At 48.5% G+C, this 19,058-nt stretch overlaps 1 protein-coding gene and 1 pseudogene across 2 annotated transcripts in view; one reads left to right on the plus strand and one right to left on the minus strand.

The window, feature by feature from the left end:
• MYO5C (myosin VC) overlaps positions 1–15,387 on the minus strand; it is an 86,905-nt gene extending 71,518 nt beyond the window's left edge. For both annotated transcript variants that reach the window (XM_053927661.2, XM_024567909.4), the window contains exons 1-3: positions 15,255–15,387; positions 3,421–3,531; positions 19–184 (exon numbers count right to left, since the gene is read on the minus strand). In XM_053927661.2, the coding sequence (XP_053783636.1) occupies positions 19–184; positions 3,421–3,531; positions 15,255–15,281 (304 nt within the window). In that variant the 5' untranslated portion in view covers positions 15,282–15,387. The remainder of the gene's footprint in view (positions 1–18; positions 185–3,420; positions 3,532–15,254) is intronic.
• Positions 15,280–18,680, plus strand: LOC112311038 (cyclin-dependent kinase 1 pseudogene; annotated as a pseudogene).
• Positions 18,681–19,058: the final 378 nt, after the last annotated feature.

Consider the following 19,058-nt stretch of genomic DNA (forward strand, 5'->3'; position numbering starts at 1 on the left):
GAGAAACGCCCTCCTCACCACTGTAGGTGTAAATGAGTTTGGACTCCGCAAAGCGCACTCGGAGGTTGTGGAGCACCGCGGGCTCGTGCAGGTAGCTGAGGGCCGTGAGGTCATTCTCACCCACGAGGATGTCAGGGTTGCGGAGGGGAGGCAGACGCTCGGGATCAATGGGATAATCCAGCTCCTGTGTAAAAAGATAAAACCGAGGATGTTCGTGTTCCTGCTGGCCCACTGCCTCTCTCCTATCCACCTGCCTTCAGAGTGGTCCCAGACACTCTGAAAACCAAAAGTACATGGAGCAATGAGGAAATTATCTTCATGGCTGGCTTTTAGAAAGTGGGAGCCAAGGGACAAGGGTATTAGCTGTGTGCCCTAGGACGAGTTACTCACCCTCGCTGGGCCTCTCTTCTCTCATGTATGAAAACCCTGCACTAGGTCCGGCGCCCCGTCCCCAATCCTACCACAGGGGCCCCACTGGTATGTGGTTTAGATGTCAGGTGCCATGGAAGTTTTGGTTTGAAAACATAATTTTGCTGCTAAAAAATGACAGGGTCACCTAAGATCCCTCGCAGTTCTAAGGCTGCTGAACTTCTGTTGGAAATTGATGCGCTTCGTGATGAAAAGTGTCTGAAGGGGCCCATAGGGGTGGAAGAGGCCACCAGTGTGCCCTGGGACTCACGGCTCCCCACCAGGCCTGCCCTTGCCCATCATCCTCAGATTGGGCCAAGTAATGCCTAGGCTGGCCTCTCTTCGGCCAGACTTCACCTAGTGTTGCTACAGTAGCTGCCTAGGCAGAATGAAGGCCAGGTTAGCGTGCCTTGTGGTGTCCATACCATAGACAACTCGGCTTTCCTAGTGTCAGAGAATCAGGGGACCTCATGGCCACCTGTTCTAACTCCCTCCACTTTCATTTCACAGCCTGGGGAAGTAACTTGAACAAGGTCACCCAGCAAGCTTGTTTCACTCCACCTTCCCAGGCTGCTTTCCCTTCGATGCCTGGTCCTGGGCCAGCTCAAGGTGGCTCAGCTGCCCCTTAGCAGGTGCCCACTGTACAGACCCTTGTCAGGCACTCAGCCCTGGTTATATCATTTAATCCTTAAAATTGCCCTCCAAGGAGGGCACGACTACCCTAACGAACAACAAGGAGACAGGTTGAGAAAGGTTAAGCTCCTTGTTCAAGGCTGTAGAGCTAATACGGGTCTGGCCACCTCTGGAGCCTGCACCGTGACGCCTCCTATCAACGCCGATGGGTTTGGTTTGTCAGTTGCTTGGTCTGTTTGGTGTAAGGAGAGCAGCTCAGGCCAATCCAGGAAAATGGACGTGACCCCTCACAGCAGCTGCCTGTTCCATCGTCAATGCGATTAGATTTGTGGGCCTGCCCCAGGCAGAATATTCTTCATCTACACACTTTTGAGTTTTTCTGTTTTCTGTTTTAAATTAACAGCCTCTTCCCAGGTTATAAAAAATACATAGATTCATAGTCCCTTAAATATTGTGAATGATGTCTTCTATCAGATAAAATGAAAATCAATCAGTTAATTAACAGCCTCCTTTTTCAGTTCACCCAAGTGTGTGTGTGTGTGTGTGTGTGTGTGTGTGTGTGAAAGCAACAGAGGGAAAGAGAAAGAAAGACAAACAGGACAGACAGCCTGGGGGAGGGGGGAGAATGTGAAGAACATCAGACTGGCAGTGGGAGGCAGGGATGCCATTTTCCCACACAAAGCAGGCTTTGTCCTTCACGGTATAGACGAACAGTCGAGTTTCATCAGCACAGTCTGGCTGCCGGCCCTCTCACCTGCCTCCCCCGCCTCCTCTGGGCAGCGGTTCAGGGCCAGGAATGCTGCCACCCGAAGCCCTGCTGATGTTACTAAAGCAGCACGCTGCTGCCGCAGCTGCTGTCTGAGGTTTTTCTCCCAGGGCCGTTTGATCTCTAGTCAGAACCTTGGCTGCGCACAGGGGTGCTCAGCAGGTGTGCAAGGAGTTTCAGGTGGCACGGGAGAGGCCGAATGGAGACACAGCATCCTCTCGTGCATTCTCTTGCAATTTGCACACGCGCACCTGGGTCATCTCATTTGATCTTCAGCAACCTCCCTGTGATATTGTGCTGATATTAACTCCATTTTACGTAAGAGGAGACCAAGGGGCTCTTTGCCACAGACTCGTGAGTAGCTGTGGCAGGATTTGAATCCAGAGGATGTGCCCTTAACCTCTATGTTCACCTTCCTTCCAGTATCTCAGGAAATGATTCCCCAATCCAGGATGCTTTTACGGACAGGGTGTCCTGTCTCTACAGAGGCCATCTGCATGCTTTGGACATTCCAGCACTTTAACGCTCCTATGATATTCCCCAGACCAACTCCAGCATCCAGACGGACCAGGAGTCCTCTGTCCAGCTGCATGTCCAGCTACTTGACTCTAAGAAGGCAAGGCCCCCGTAGCTGTGGATCCAGTGGGATGTCATCGGTGCCATGGGAGGGATAGGACGACATGACGGGTAATTAAAGCAAAGACAAAATCTGCGGAAGCTGTTCATCGAAAGACATAGCCAGCCTTTGAGAGAAACTCCTCAGCAACACACTCTATCTACCCGGGAACAACTGCTGATCTTGCCGCTCAGCCTTCGGGAAGGTCTGTTTCTGTCCACAGGCCCCTTCCTCCATGAGGAATACTTATACCTGGTTTTGCTTCTGAGGCAACCTCTAGTGCACCTGCAATGCAGCAGGCCTGGCCGCTTCATTTTATAGGTGACAAAATTCCAGCACTGCCAGAGGCCCCTCATAACGTCACACAAACCTGGACAGTCCTGTCCTCCTGTCCCGCCTCTCGTCACTTCCCTCATCGCGCTGGCACGGTCCCTCCTGGAGGTCCTACTTCTTACATGCTTCTATCCACCCGCAGCCTGACTCGCTTCCCCTCTGTTCCCTCTCACACCTCCCTCTCCCTTCCCATTCACCACCTCCCTCCTCTCTTCCTCTCCCTCTTCCCATCTTGATGTTGCTCTCCACCAGTGCTGCCTGGGGCCCAAACTACTTCCCTCCGAGTTTCTCATCTTTGCCCAGTCTCTGTGCTGAGACCTAGGGAACCGAAGCGGCTAATCAGCTTTCAGCATTCTCCCAACAAGGCCGAATCCCCGGAAATGCAGCACAAGGCACAGGCCCGTCCACTGTATCTCATACAGGGAGAGGCCCAGCTGAGGTAGGGCACTCTTTGCCTTCAGTTGGTCAGTGTGCAGTGGGGACGGGGGTAGGCGAGAGAAGGGGGAGTGGTATAAACACCAGGGCGTCCACAGCACCAGCTGGCTGTGTTGGGTGCCCCCTCAAGTCCCCTCCCCTGGCTGCTCCCAGAGGGACCATCTGCCCCCCGCCACACCCCCCAGTTACCCCTTACACATCACGGCAGCTACAGCCGGCGAGGACCCACCGTTCCATCCTCCAGCAGGAGTCGCAGGACTTTGTCACCAACTCTGTAGTCCTTTGCTATTTCCGCAGATTTCCAAACTTCTTCAGGATCAGGAATCCAAACCCTGTTGTACTGACCAACACAACACAGCAGGCTTACTTTCAGCACTCTAAAAATGAGGCACAGCTCGTCAGGTAATCAGGCTCAGGAGGGTCTGTTTCTGTCCACTAGGTCCGTTCCTCCACGAGGAATACTTTTACCTGGTTTTGCTTATGAGGCAACCTCTAGTGCATCTGCAATGCAGCAGGCCTGGCCGCTTCATTTTCTAGGCGACAAAATTCCTGAAGTCTCCTAAATACCCCTTGAAAATGGAAAGCCTGGGCATGGCAAGGAAATCCCCGAGTGCCTTTAGAGAGAAGCCCTGAGTCTTCTCTGGTACAGGAGTTGGAGCGGAGAGATCTGGTTCACTGCTGATAGACTACGGGGCTCTGGGCCAGACACTTAACTTCTTGTGCCTCATTTTTCTCACCCATAAAATGGGTACAACAATACCTACCTCACGGATTTGCTGGGAGGTGAAGTCAGACTGAGCACTTGGAAGCACGTTGCAAAGTGCTATAGAAGTCGTGTTCTAGCAGCACTATCACTGTCTGACCACCAGGGCAGCAGCCCAGGGATCCCGCTGGGGGAAATGCACAAGGCCACGTGTCGCTGCTGAGCGCAGTTCCCGACAAGCAACTGGTACACCTGGCTCGGCGCTGATGTGCACGTCCTCAGGCAGAACCATGCTGCTGTGTGCTGAGTTGTGTCACCTCCCAGATTCTTGTGTTAAAGCCCTGGCCTCCAGTCTGATGGCAGTTGGAGATAGGCTGTTTTAGCAGTAGCTGAGGTTAAATGAAGTCATAAGGCCCTGACCTTACAGGAGTAGTGTCTTCGTAAGAAGAGACACCAGAGAGCTTGCACACACCCCCACTTCTGCTGCATGCACTGAGGAAAGGCCACGCGAGGGAACAGTGGGGAGGCAGCGGGCTGCACCCACGGGGAGAAGTCCTCACCACGCTCTGGAAGTCGTCAACCCCGCCCACGCTCTGATCTGGGACTGCCAAGCCTCTCAAATTGTGAGAAATAAATGCCTGTTGTTTAGGCACCCGGCCTGTGGGATACTGTTTTGGCAGCCCTAGCAGACTAATACACGTGCCTAATAATTCACACATAAGAAGGAGGGTGGTTGCACTCTCCAGAATTTACCAGAGGTACCTGAATGCCGTTCAAGATGAAGACAAGGTGACTGCCGAGTACTTACACTGCAGCCGCCACCACGGGGCCCCATGAGTCGTTCCTTTCTCTCCTCCGGGCATGCCGTCTGCAGCACACACTGACCACGTTTGCTCTCCCGCCCAGACCCACATCTCAGTCTCCTGTAGCCGTCTGTAAGCTCATTCACCTGTGCAGTCGTTCGTTCGTTCATTTGTTCGTTCATTCAGTAAACACTCGCTGACCCTCTGTGATGTGTAGGTCTGGCACAGCGCTGGGTCACCAAAAAGGGAAGGCATCTTCTCACGGTCACCACGGTCTTCCTACTAACCCAGCCAATCGCCGACCTGTAGCTGCATTCGCACCTGTTCCTATTTGTATCTCTCTGCTCATGCACCAGCAGTTTCTGTCAACAGGACCCCCAGGCAGGATACCCTGACGTCCTGGGACATAACCAGGCCAACAGGTACAACATTGGGAAGCACCCACATGAAGACATTAAGCAGTACCTAGGAAACGTCTTAAAGCTAAAGGCTCAATAGCCCAGGACCCCAGATGCAGATGAAGTCTGAGAGGCCAGCAGTGTCTAGCCCTCACTTCCCAGAGAAAACTGGCCCCCAAGTTCCCCAGGAACAGAGCTAAGATGAGCACCAGCTTTCATAATCGCACAAAAGTGGAAACAGTCTAGATGTCTACCAATATGAAGATAAGTTTAAAAAGAGAAAGAAATACAACTGTGGTATACTCACACAATGGAATACTACTAACCAAGAAAAGAGCCAACTACTGATACAAGCAAGAACTCGAATGAATCTCTAAAGCATTAGGCTTCGTCGAAGAAGCTTTGCACAAATGACTACATTCTGTATCAGTCCCTTTAAATGAAGTGTGCAGTGCCTCTGAGGGTAGGCAGGGCCTGGGAGTGGCTGGGAAGGTGCCTGAAGGAACGCTCTGGGGGGATGACCACATTCTGTATCTTGGTGGGGTTTGCACTGCACAGGCGCCAAGCACATTTCAAACCACAGAGAACAGGCGCTTAAGGTTTGTACATTTCATTGTCTGGAAATGCTACATAGAGAACTAAATAAATATGGGACTTTAACACTGTGCATACTACGATACTTAGGTGGACGTGTATTGACATATACGACTTACTCTAAAATGCTTCAACATACAAGAGGGGATGAGGGCTGGACAGCAGGGTAGAAAGATGGGTAGGCACGTGATACAACAAATGCGGTAAACCGCTCGAGCGAGACCTGGGGGCTGGGACGCATGCTCACGGTAGAGGTCTTTCAGCTTTACTGTGCACTTAAAATGTTCATAACGACAGGTTGGAGGAAATAAAAAATAAGTATGAAATACAGTTCACGGTTTCAGTACCAGACTTGGCAAAGTTCACTGAGGAGCATAGCAATAAATAGTTAATATAATTGCCTCACTCAACCAAAAGAATATATGTATGTGTATGCATATATTTAAAATTGGTTGGCTATCAGTCATGACTCCCCAAGTTATATGAGTTGCTTTAATTACTGACAGGTAGCTAAGAGTAGAAGCTTGCTGAAATGTGGCATGGGCGGGTAAGATTTGAGAGAGAGAGAGAGAGAATGGAAAAATGACCCAACAGGCGATGACACGTACTTAGATACACACACCCCTGCAAACAGGTAGACAGAAGCCTAATAAGCAAACACACACACACACCTCTCAGACACACACATGCACACTCCATGAATCTTTGTTGCCATGGGCTACCACTTTCTACCTCAGGTCTGCTGCTGAAAATATGTATTGCTAACCTCATAAAGCTGAAATCACCAACACACTATCCCGATTTATCAAGAATTGGCCACTATAGAAATTTAGAGCTAAAAAGATCCTTGAAAATTGTCTACTCAAAGTCGTTTGTCAACGTCCCCTTCACAGCCACAGAAAGCTTACTTCCATTGAAATGGGGGCAGCTCCCTTGTGACAGAGGTAAAAACAGAGGTGTGATAGTGGGAGTCCTGCCGCGGGCTGCAGCCCAGGTCTGTCAAGTTCTTCCACAGAAGCCGGGGGTCTGGGAAGTACGTAACGTTAAAATCCCTAAGTCAATCTAAGCCTTTATTGTACTGATCCCCAGAGAGGTCAATAACCAGCCAGCTACCACACAGAGTCTCAAAGGCCAGGACTCCAGGGGAACCAGGGCCTGGGACTTCTACGTGAACTGCTTGTTAATTAAATGAGTCTGACCCTGAAAATAATTCTGAACTCTCCAGGGCAGCCTTCTACCTGATGGTGCACAGGCCCTCTCAGCACTCGCTTTAGATGTTTCCTTGGTTTTACCTCAGCTCACAGTAGTGCTAAATGGTAGCCAGTTATTAGGCCGTATGCAACCAAGAGTCTGCTTCTCTTCTGGAGTGAACACAATGACCTACTTCCTCACTCCCCACCCTGAGTGCCCAGGCCGCCCACACACAAACACCCCACGGGGCCTGGTGCCTCTACCAGCAACGGCCAGTCATTTAGGGCCCCATAGCTGAAACCCAGCCTGGTAAGTAAACACACCAAAGTTTACCCTTCCACGTAAGTTACACCCATTGGGTCTCTCCCTTCTTCCTACATTCCTTTACCCACAAAGCAACACTTCAAACTGGAGGAAGAGCTAACTTTGCAACATTTGGACAAACAAACGTCCCTGCAAACAATGTGACTAGCTCTCATGTGACCTCCCCGTGTGGTACCTTTTCCTGCAGCAGGGGCCTCCTGACTCAGACAGCCCTCTCGGCAGGCCCGTGTCCCACCTTTCCTGGGAATCCTCCCCCATGGTGGGAAATCGTGGTGTGCAGTAGCCACGGGAGGCTCAGGAATGAGGCAAGCGCTTTAGGTGCACTGCCCCGGAAGAAGTGATATATGTTCCCAGGAATGTGCCCGATCCGCACACCCTGCGTGCTCAGGTGAGAGAGTGGCACCTTCTCAGGTTGCCCGCCTATCCGAAGGGGTCTGCTGTCATCAGCCACAGAAATGGCTTGAACACCTTACATGGAATATGGAATGACACCAGCTTCCGCCCTCACTGTCTTCTGGCCTGGATGGGACTCAACACAACCCGGGTCAGCCAGGCCAGAGTGGTGATAGGGAGTTCTCGCTCTTCCTCCTCCTCTTCCCTCGTTCCTCAGGGCGCTTCTGGGCCTCCTCTTGTGTCTCCCAAAGTCCTTCCCAGTCTCTTCTCACAACAGGCTCTTTCTGGAGATTTTCATCTCTTCCCATGGTTTCTAAGACTGCCCTGGCGCCTGTGCACCCGAGTCGTCCAGCCCACACCTCTCTATGGATCTAGGCCACATTTCCAATTGCCCTCCAGACGCCAGCCCCTAAATGTCCTCAGACACTCACAGATCCCAAACTCAAGCGATTGTTATGTCTACCTCAAACCTACCCCACCTCGTCCTCCTCAAGTCCACCTGGGACGGTGCTGGGCTCCCGCTCCCTTCCTCCACCCTACCACAAATGGTTGTCAGGAGCTGGAGAAAGGTCCCATCCACGCCCACTGCCCTGGCTGGCTGTCAGTCAGCTCTCCCTACCCTGCCCCCACAGCCTGCTAAAAGCTTCCTCAGCCAGGCTGAGCACCAGGGTTCTGTAGACATACAGATTCCCTCACCCACACCCGGATCAGAATCCCCACGCTTGGGGCCCCGCAAGATGAAAGCTTTAAAAGTCCCCCCTTATGGGGTCTGATGAACAGCCTGGACTGAGGAGCCTTCATCCTAACCAATTTTCCTGCTCGGGCCTCACCCCTTTGCCAATCGCCAATCCACCCTCTATTTGCTTCCACCCAAACCACCAGCAGTTTCTAGAACACGCTGAGCTCATCCTTGGCTCCGCACTGAGCCACCCTCCTCTCCCCATTGGCGAGCAAACTGCCTTGAGCAATTGCATCAGCTCAAGACTCCCGCCTCTGTGGCACCTTCCCCGACACCCCCACCTCAGGCAGAGTTGAATGCTTTCTCTGTAGAGCTCTCTCTGTCCTTTCCCCAGGTTTCTGGGTCACTTCCATCTCCCCCACTGATATTTGAACTTTAAGAGCCTTGCCCGTTTGCCCTAGAACCCAGTGCAATGGCTTCCCCATGGCCAGCACTCAATAAACATCTACTGGACAATAATCTGAACTCTAGTTCAGTTGCACCACTGATATTTCAGTCTTTGTGTCCCCTTTCTAGTCTTCTGACCGACCCATATGCAACACAGTGGGTCCGTCTAATGTCCAGATACATGAATACAGAGAAGTCTGAGAGCTGCTTAGAGAATCCAAATGGAAAGTCATTAAACTGAACTTAAACCTTGCTTTAGCCAGGAAACCTGTACTGCTAGTCAAGACATTTCCCTCAACCTTGCACGTCTGAGTTTCAGCGAGACTTCTGTACAATGTCTCGCGAGCTCCTCATGTGCAAGTGAAAGTAACAGAGAGTTGAAGGGTAACTCGGGAATCTGTGGCTAAAATCACTTGTAACCTGAGTCCCAACCAATGAGCAAGAACAGTTTAGGGAGGGTCTCCAGAGGCACGCCACAGAGTGCCAGGGCCTCGCTCTCTGCTCATCCTACCTTTTCTCTTCTTTTTTAATCCTCACCTGAGGATATATTTACTGGTTTTAGAGAGAAGAAGGAGAAGGATGGGGAGGATGAGGAGGGCAAGGAGGGGAAGAGAAACATCAATGTGAGAAAGAAACATCAATCACTTGCCTCTTGTACATGCCCCAACTGGGGTTGAACCTGCAACCTAGGTATGTGCCCTGACCAGGGATCAAAACTGCAAGCTTTTGGTGTGTGGGACAGTGCTCCCACCAACTGAGCCACCCGACTAGGGCCAATCGTCACTTTCACCAATAACTTAGATGAAAAAAACAGAATACAAGTACATCCAACATCAGATGAAATATTAATAATTAAAGATGGTCAAGATTGAAAAATGTTTTCACAAACTGCAGAACACTAAACAAGTCAGAAAGTTTAATAGTGATAAATGTAAAGTCCAATATATAGGTACCCAAATGAAGAGTATTGTAATAGCATAATATTAAAAAACTGTTATTATGCATTACACATCAGGTATTTTGCTAAGGATTTTCCAGAGATGATTTAATCCTTACTGGTAAAACCTAAATCCATTTCACAGGCGTGGAAACCCAGAGAGGTTAAGTAACTTGCGCAGTGTCACTGGTTAGTAAGGGACAGAACCAAGACTTCACCCCAGTCACCACCTGTAGTGCAAGGAGCACTCTGCTTAAAACAGACAGGACACAGCCATGCTAGCTGGCACGCAGGGCTGCATGCAGGAGGTCGCAGCCCCACGGTTCCAGGGCACTCAGGGCTAAGCAGACCAGATCTAGAAAACGGCGCCCCCGTAAGACAGGTATCAAGGTAGTGAAACCCACCCAGAGGAAGGGCCTCGATGGTGAGGGTCTGGGGCGATGCTGGAGGAGGAAAGGTGCGGTACTGTCACTCCTCAAGCTCTCGGTCCTGCCCCGTGGCATTCTCAGGGGCTAGGCTTCCTTCATTCTAAATATCTCCCTGTCTTCAACTCCTGCCGCCACGGCCTCAGGTCCCCAGCTCCTTTCTGAAGCTGTCCCATAACGGGTGCCTGTCTTACAGCTTCAGTTTCCAGTCCTCCACTGGGCACCTCCCTTCAGCCTGTGACTGTGCCCAGGGGTCCCCTTTCCCCCTCTCAGTTCTACCGAAAGGGAAGCAATGCCAAGGACCTCCTGTTGGCCAGACCCAGTGATGCTTCCTCAGCTTTTGTCCTCCTTGACTTTTCCGTAGCTACAGAACTACTGACTGCCCGGCCTTCAGTTATGGATACATGTGGCCTCCTTCCTTGGTTTGGAAGGAAGATCATATAGAAACATATATATTATATGTTTATGATCACACAGAATATACAATTTTTATGTTCTCATTTTTTTATGTAACAAGCATTTTCCCCATACTGTAATGAACTCTTCATTAAGTAGCACTTTTAATAGCTTCATACTACTCTATCCTGTGGGTCTTCTACAATTCACGGAATTCTACCCCTTTTCCTGGACAATGGGTTTGTTTCCATCTGTTATTAGAAGGAACAATATAATAAATAACCAGGTGGCAGGGGAGACCGCTATGAAGTGGATGGACATCCCACCAGCCCTCTGTGTGGGGGGAAAGGTCATATCTCTGGAAGAGGAGGAGGAAGATAAAGTGAATGAACCAAGGTGGTTGTACTGGGAGGTATTAAGAACATAGGCTTTTAATCCTGGCTCCATCACTTCTGTGTAACCTTAGGCAACTTAACCCGAGCCATTTGTAAAACCGGGATAACAACAGAGTATTGGTTATTCAGGTCATGTGGAAGAAGGCACCTAAAGTTCTGAGGATGACATCTGGCACATAAGTCCTCAGTGACTGTGAGATAGACGCAACCATCCTCAACATCATCTTCACGCCCATAGCTTTTCTGAAAGCAGAAAACCTCATTCACTCGTGCACGCACATATCAGACACCTACTGAGCCCCTAGCGCTCCCTGATCTACAGAAACTCTTGGTCACCAGCGGGGATAGAGAGCTAATGAGCTGTTACCAATCATGTTAAAGGTGCCCAGTTGCAGGGCAAAGATTTCTCAGAAGAGGCACTGCTCAAGTTGAATTTAGAAGATGCAGGCATGGGTGAGCAAAGCAGATACAGACACAGACAGGCACTTGAAGCAGAGGGAGCGCTGTATGCAAGGCATCAGAATGCATTTAGGGACAGCAGGAAGTTTGGTGGAGCATGAGCCAAGATAGGAGCTGCTGGACAGGGGGCCGGGAGACGATGCAGAGAGGCGGGACCTATGCTGAACATGACGGACCCTCCAGAGGGGATCAATTAGAGAATGGCCAGTCTGGTTTTTCTTAGATTTCAAACAGTGGAACTGCTGGCTCAAATGCTCTGGACATTTCTAAACCATGTTGCCGTGTTGCTTTTGAAAAGAGATGGGTCATTACACATACTCCCCCAACCCTGCAGCAACTGTGGGTCTCACCACACTTCCTCCCAGGAGTCCCCTGTTCTTGGAACCTCTCTTCCTGTGGTTCCTGATGCCAGCTCTCCTGTCTCCTCCTCCCTGCAATGGCTCTGTCGCAGGCCCTCTGCTTCCCCTCCCTCTCTGATCAGATGCTTTCCCCAGTGTCCTGTCCTGGCCCTCTTCTGTCCCTTGGCAACATCTTCACTGCCTCCACCTCTGGGCAGAAGACCCCAGGCCCATCCTCTACAGAAACCAGCAACCACCTGAGCGCCACCCCCTGGAAGCCCCCCACCACCTCAACCCCTATAGGTATTTTCCTCACGACTTTCCAAAAAACATCTCCTCCCAATGTCCCTAATTGTGTCAATGGCACCACTGCCCTCTCAGTCACCCAGATGCTAACCTCCATGTCACCGTTGGCTTGTCATCTCCCCCACAAACCCCAGTCCGGTCTCCCATTCTCACCTGCCCCCACCCTCCACTTCCAGGGCTACAGTCACAGTTCTCTCCCCGGCAGTTATGATGACTTGACAAATCAGCAACATGACTGCAGCCTCTCTCCCAGGGGCTGAGTCCCATGGACTCTGCTGGCACACCTGACTTCCGAAAACGTGATCCTGTCGTCCCCCACTTAAAACCTCCACCAGAGTATAAAGCCCTGACCTACCTCTGCCTGCCACCACCCTCCCCTTCTCAGCTCTGTGGCAGAGCACGCTCCTCCATGCCTTCTGCGCCTCAGCAGGCTGAATTTCGTGACATTTCTCATTTCTCACTAATCAGAAAACTCCTTGAGAGGCAAGACTATCACTTTAAACAACCCAAAACTTTCTAACCTCCCCCAAGCATAAAGTTTTATGCACATAAGGAAGAGATTATACAGGGCCAGGCATGTAACAGCTGCGTCAAGAGGGGGACTGGGCAGCCTCACAGTCAGGGGACAATCATGGCTGTCACACAGGAGCCGGCTGCCACACAGGGATCCCTGAGTGGCAGCCTACCCGCCACCCCACTGCAGCATCACTATTTGCCTGGGTGCAGAAACAGGTTGCAGTTTGTTTTAAAACACCGTGTGGCTAAGACTGTGTAATGAGGGTTCATATGGCTAAGGGTCTCCAGTCACGAACTTTGACTTAGGCCAATCCCATGTGCTGATACTCAGGACGGTTGGCTAGATCTTGGGACTTAGGAGGGTGGGGTGGGATGGGGGGCATGGCAGGGAAGCCAAGGGAGAGGGTTTAGATTTTGTCTAAGAAAGAAGTCTTTGGTTTCACTTGTATGTGGAATCTAAAGACCAATATAAATGAACAAACAAAGCAAACAGACTCCAGGTACAGAGAACAGACTGATGGCTTCCAGATGGGAGGGTGGTTGGGGGACTGGGTGAAAAAGGTGAAGGGCTTAAGAAGTGCAAACTGGTAGTTACAGAATAGTCATGGGGATGTAGAGGACAGCACAGGAAATGTATAATACTGTAATGACCATGGATGGGGCCAGGTGGGTACTGGAAATATTGGGGCTCACTTTGTAATGTATAGATTGTCTAAACACTATGCTGTACACCAGAACATAATATTAATACAAAATAATACTGATTGTAAACTGTAACTGAAATTTTTTTTTTAATTTTTAAAAAGTGAAGTGTGTGCTGATATGGAAAAGGATAGTAAAGAATATATGAAAAATATAATTATCATTTTCCTTCTTTGAAAATGTATACAATTTGCTTTGTAGGTTTTTTCCTCCCCTTGGGAGAGAGGAATAGGGTAGTGAGAGGAGTACGGGAAAAGAAATATATTACTAGATGCTCAATAAATATTTGTTGAGTATATTAAAAAAAGGAAAGAAATCTTCAACAAAGTAAGCTCTCAAAAACCCAGCTACACAATTGGGGGAGCATCCCACCTCTGGCACTGACGAAGTGGGGGGCTGACTGGCCACCGGGAAGGAAGGTGGCAGTCTGCAGACTCGTGCTATTTGGACACAGAGTAGGTGGTGACAGCCATCAAGGCGCCTTCTGGCTCTGGGCCTCTCTGATTCTCTGTCCATTCAAGCTCATCTCTGGAAAACTCTTCCATATCAGTCTTCCTACACTGCGCCTGATACTGAGTTAGTGTTTAACATACAGGGTAAGCAAAAGTAGGCTTACAGTTGTAATACAAATACACCATACAATACGTGATAAAAAACACAAGAATAAACTGTGTGTAGCCTAGTTACAAAGTTTTACAACCTGCTTTGGCCAGCCCCTGCGTGTTTGTGGAGCGAGGCACTCAGTGACAGCGGTGCTCACGTGTGCGTATTTTTTCTGGGGCTGAGGGCGGATTGTTACTTAAAATGGGTTAATCAGCAGTTTTCTCTGTCCTCCAAAGTGTCTTCCAAGAATGGTTTTGTTCGAGAACTTTTTTTTTTTTTACCTCCAGTGAGGTGAACACCAAAGAGGCACTGTTGGATATCTGATGGCTCATATTCTCATTGGTAAACAAACCATCCCGGAACAGAGGCGATTCACACCTTCCATTTAGAACTCTCCTTAATGGAAACAAATGCATTGAAGAGGAAAACTCCATTTGGTTGATTTGAATTCATACGGTTACTAATTAAACAAAGTAGAAGATGAAAGTTTGTTTAAACCATTGAAATATTTGTTTACGACTACTGTCGATATCTACAGCAGAAGTGCCTTTATATCTGAAGGTAGGGCACATGTCAGGAAATGGGTGGATTCTGATCCCATCGGTTTGAATATGGGTGTAGGAGGACCTAGCTTCATGGCTGTTCAAATGGATTTTTTCCAAAAGGGCCAACACTTCCACACTTTTAATTCAAATTATTAACCAAGGTCATCTCAGAAGGTTCTGGACGCTGAAGAGGAATGTCGCCTTTCCTACCTAAAGTGGTGGAGCCCTCTGCCCCCAAGGAAGATGAGGTTTCAGAGGAATGCTCTCGAATGGCTCCTGGAGTTAAACTGTAAGTGTTAGGTGAAGAGCTTGTGACTACACGTCAGGAGCCCTCAACTTCTAGCGGGGAGGCCTGAGTGACAGGCAGCTGCAGCTTTGGAGTCCTACGAACTTAAACGCACGGACGTGTATTTTAAAATGAAGACCCAGTAATTCTAGAAAGCAGCCTGAACAGTGCGGTCCTAAATTTCTGAGCCAGGTTGTTCAAAGGGCTGCCAGGAGGGTCGGGACGATAGCGGATGCGATTATCCGCCCACGTCTGAGATTCTACATTCCCGCAGGCAACTCCGATTCCACCTGTGGCTCGGGAGGAGGGGGCCAAGAAGCACGCGAGGCGCGGCCTAAGGCGCGACCCGAGGCGCGACCCCTGGAAGCTCAGGCCCGGAGAGGCGCTCGCTCTCCCATCCCGAGGGGACCCAGGCTCCCGGGGGCGCCTTTCTCACGGACAGAGACCCGAGCCCTGGGGGGCAACGCTCCCGGGGCCCCAGTCCCCGGGCCCTTCGCGCACGTCTCCCCGCAGCGAGCGCGCCAGGTGCACAGGTGTGGCCCGGACACCAGGTACAGTCAGCGTTAGCGCCGGGCCGGCTTCCCTCCCGCGCGCCCTCCCTCGGGTCCGGCCCCCCTGCCTACCTGCGTGTACAGCGCGGCCACCGCCATGGGCGAAAGGGCCAGGGCGGCTGGAGGGCCGCGACGGGGCGAGGCTCGGGGCAGGTAAGCGCGTGCAGGAGCCGCATCCAGAGCGCTGGGCCACTTGCGGGGGAGTTTTCCAGCGATCCACACACTTTCCCGAGGGCGGGCGGCCGGGGAGAAGACGGGCGCGGATTGGTCCCTCCCGGCCCGGCCTGGCTAGTCCTCGCCGCGATTGGCTGGGGCGGGGGCGGGCTGGCGAGGGGCGGGGCGCGGCCCTCCTTGCGGTCAAGTGGCCGCGGGGAAGGGGTCCACCTGGCGGGGGCGAGCGCTGCGCCAGGACCCGCGGGAGCGGGACGCGCGGACTCTCACAGGAGGAAACAGGTGTGGTCTGAGAGCTGTCCCGGCCCAAGTTTCCGCTCCCTGAAGTCGCAGCGTCTTTAGTGGAAAGAACAGAGGGATAATGACCATTTCCATAGAAAATCCAAGAGAATCAACAAACTATTAGAACTTGTGAGAGTTCAGCCAGGTGACCATATTCAAAATCAAATATAAAAATGAGTAACTTTCCTTTACATCAGCAATAACCCTTTAGAAAATACGATGAAAAGTAAACTAGGAAAATATTTACAATATCAATGAAAATACAAAGTGTTTCATCTTTGTACGAGTGACAGTTGCATCTTTACTGTCACTAACAAAAATGTACTTGGCCTTTGTGGAGAAAATGTTTAAATTTCTCTTCAGGGGCATAAAAGGCCTGAGTAATACATGTCATTTTCAAGGATGGGAATATTTAATATGGTACAGGTGTTATTTCTATGTAAATTAATACATATAAGCCTAAATAAAAATCTTAGCAGGACTTTTGCAAAATTGTACAATGGTATTTTTACGGACTAAAGTCTCATCTTGGTTAAGCACCAGCCTTCTGGAAAGCCTGTGGATTGCGGGAAAACTTCTCCTGCAAGATGGTTCGGCAATGTTTTGTAGTTTTAAGTGTACAAATCTAGCACTTCTTTTGTTAAATTGATTCCTGGGCATATTATTCTTTTTTATGTTACTATGAATGTATATGAATGTTTTCTTAATTTCATTTTCCAATCATTTATTGCCAGTTCAAATAGAATTTATTTTTATATATGGATCTTATATCGTCTGAGATTTTCTGAATTTATTTATTAGATCAAGTAAGTTTTTTTTTTTGGTGTGAATTCCTTACAATATTCCGCATACAAAACAGTCATTTGCAAATAAATTCATTTTTTTAAACTTTCCTTTCAATCTAGGTTGCTGTTATTTAATTTTTTGGTCCCGATTGCTTTGGCCAGAACCAGCAGCACAAAGTAGAACTGCAGCAGCAAGAACAGACAGACATCCTTTCCTTCTTCTCAGTTTTAGGGGGAAAGCATTCAGTTTGGTTTTCTGGGCTTTTTCCCAAACATGAAGGAGTTCCTCCTTCCTAGTTTGTTATGCTGGGTTGTTTTTTTTTCAGTCTTGAATGGGATTAATATATCTTTTTCTCTTCCCTTTCCTCAATCTATATGTGTTTTTGAATCTACAGACAATGGGTCTTTTTTAAAAAAAATCCAGTTTGATAATCTCTGCTTCCAGTAGAAGTGTTTAATCCATTCACATTTAATGTAATCATTGATGTGGTTGGATTTATGATTTACCTTGTTTTCTATATGACTCGTGTATTTTTTTTGTTCCTCTATTTCTCCTTTACTGACATTTGGTGGTAGATTTTTATTTTATTATTTTTTGTGGACCATTTTAATTCCTACCTTTTAAAAAACTATATTTCTTGAGTTAATCTTCAATGGTTCCTCTAGGGATTAAATCATGCATCTGAACTCATCACAAATACTTCAGTTTTAGTCACTTTCCTACAGCTGTTGTAACAAAGTAGCACAAAATGGTTGGCTTAAAACGACAGAAATGTATTCTCTCACAGTTCTGAGATCACTACTACTCTTACTGCTCAGTGTGGGGTTTCACTGAGCTCCAGTCCAATCAAGTGAGCCCTCCAAAGGCACAGCTGCCGGTTTTCACAGCTCACCCAACTCTGGCAGAACTACCTCGCTACCTGCTGTGGGGGAGGGGAGGATCACGGGAGCCACCCCAGGCAACAATGTCGGACTCCCACTGTTCTTACTCAGGGTTCAGTGGTTTTTCATGGATAACCACTACTAATTTGTTGTGTGCTGCTGGTCAATTTACAGAGCCCTAAAATTGTTGTTCTTGATTCTTTTGTCCAGTGTTGTGCTTGCTTTTTTGAGGAGAGAATTTGTTGAGCTCCTTCCTCAGTCTGCCATACCAGATATCAAAAATCTATTTAAATAAATTATTGCAATATAATTCTTATACCATACACATCACGCATTTAACATATACAACTCAAGGACCCTTTAGCATGCATCTCCCATAACTACTGATGACTGGAAATTGTACCTGACAGAGAAATCAGAGAAGGCACCTACAAAGTTGTGCATAAGAGCAGATACAAAACTACAAGTCAAGTGGTAGCCACGAAGAAAACCGGACGAGAAAGTGAAGAGGAAGGGATTCCTAGCACTGCAATGTGGGAAATTTCTCTATTAAAAGAACTTCGTCATCCAAATAGAGTCAGTCTTCAAGATGTGCTCGTGCAGAGCTCCAGGTCACATCTCATCTCTGAACACCTTCCCATGGATCCAAAGAAATACTTGGATTCTATCCCTCCTGATCAGGTCATAGATTCTTCACTTGTTAAGAGTTATTTGTACCAAATCCTATAAAGGATTGTTTTGTCACTTAAGAAGAAGAGCTCTACACAGAGACTTAAAACCTGAAAATCTATTGATTGATGACAAAGGAACAATCAAACTGGCTGCGTTGGGCCTTGCCAGAGCTTTCGGAATACCTATTCGAGTATATACACATGAGGTATGAACACTTTGCTATAGATCTCCAGAAGTATTGCTGGGGTCGGCTCACTATTTGGCTCCACTTGACATTTGGAGTGTAGGCACCATATCTGTGGAGTTAGGAACTAGGAAACCACTTTACCATGGGGAATGAGCAATTGATCAACTCTTTACAATTTTCAGAGCTTTGGGTACCCCCAAGAGAAGCATGGCCAGAGTGGAATCTTTACGGGACTATAAAAGAATACATTTCCCATGTGGAAGCCAGGAAGCCTAGCATCCCATGTCAAAAACTTGGACGAAAGGCTTGAATCTGCTCTAGAAAACGTTGGTCTATGATCCTGCCCAACAAATTTTTGGCAAAATGGCACTGAATCCTCCGTGTTTTAATGATTTGGACAACCAGATTAAAAAGCTGTAGCTTTCTGAGAGTTTCCACGTGTGGTATTGAGAACAGATAGTTGCATCTTTAGTGTCAACTTTATTTTTGTCTTGTGTTTTTTTTGTTTTCTTTGTAAAGCTTAAGCTATACTTCATCATCTAACCTAAAAATGTAAATATTCTATATGAATTTAATTCTGTATATGCATGTAGATCTTACTGTAACAACTACTTGTTACTATAAGAAAACTATAAATCCAAAAAAAATTTACAACTCAGTGGTTTTTAATATATTCACAGATATGTTAAACTATCAGCACAATTCTAAAACACTGTCGTCATCTCAAAAAGAAACTCCAATGCTCTTTAGCTATCACTCCCTAGCCCCCGTTACCCCTACTCCTAAGTGGTGGTTAAGCAGCCACTTACCTACTCTATGTCATCTCTCTGTCTTAATTAGCCTGGCTAGAGGCTTATCAACTTTTTATCTATCTTTTCAAAGAACCAGGTTTTGGTT

The sequence above is a fragment of the Desmodus rotundus genome, chromosome 7, assembly GCF_022682495.2.
Source record: "Desmodus rotundus isolate HL8 chromosome 7, HLdesRot8A.1, whole genome shotgun sequence".
Classification (NCBI taxonomy): domain Eukaryota; kingdom Metazoa; phylum Chordata; class Mammalia; order Chiroptera; family Phyllostomidae; genus Desmodus; species Desmodus rotundus.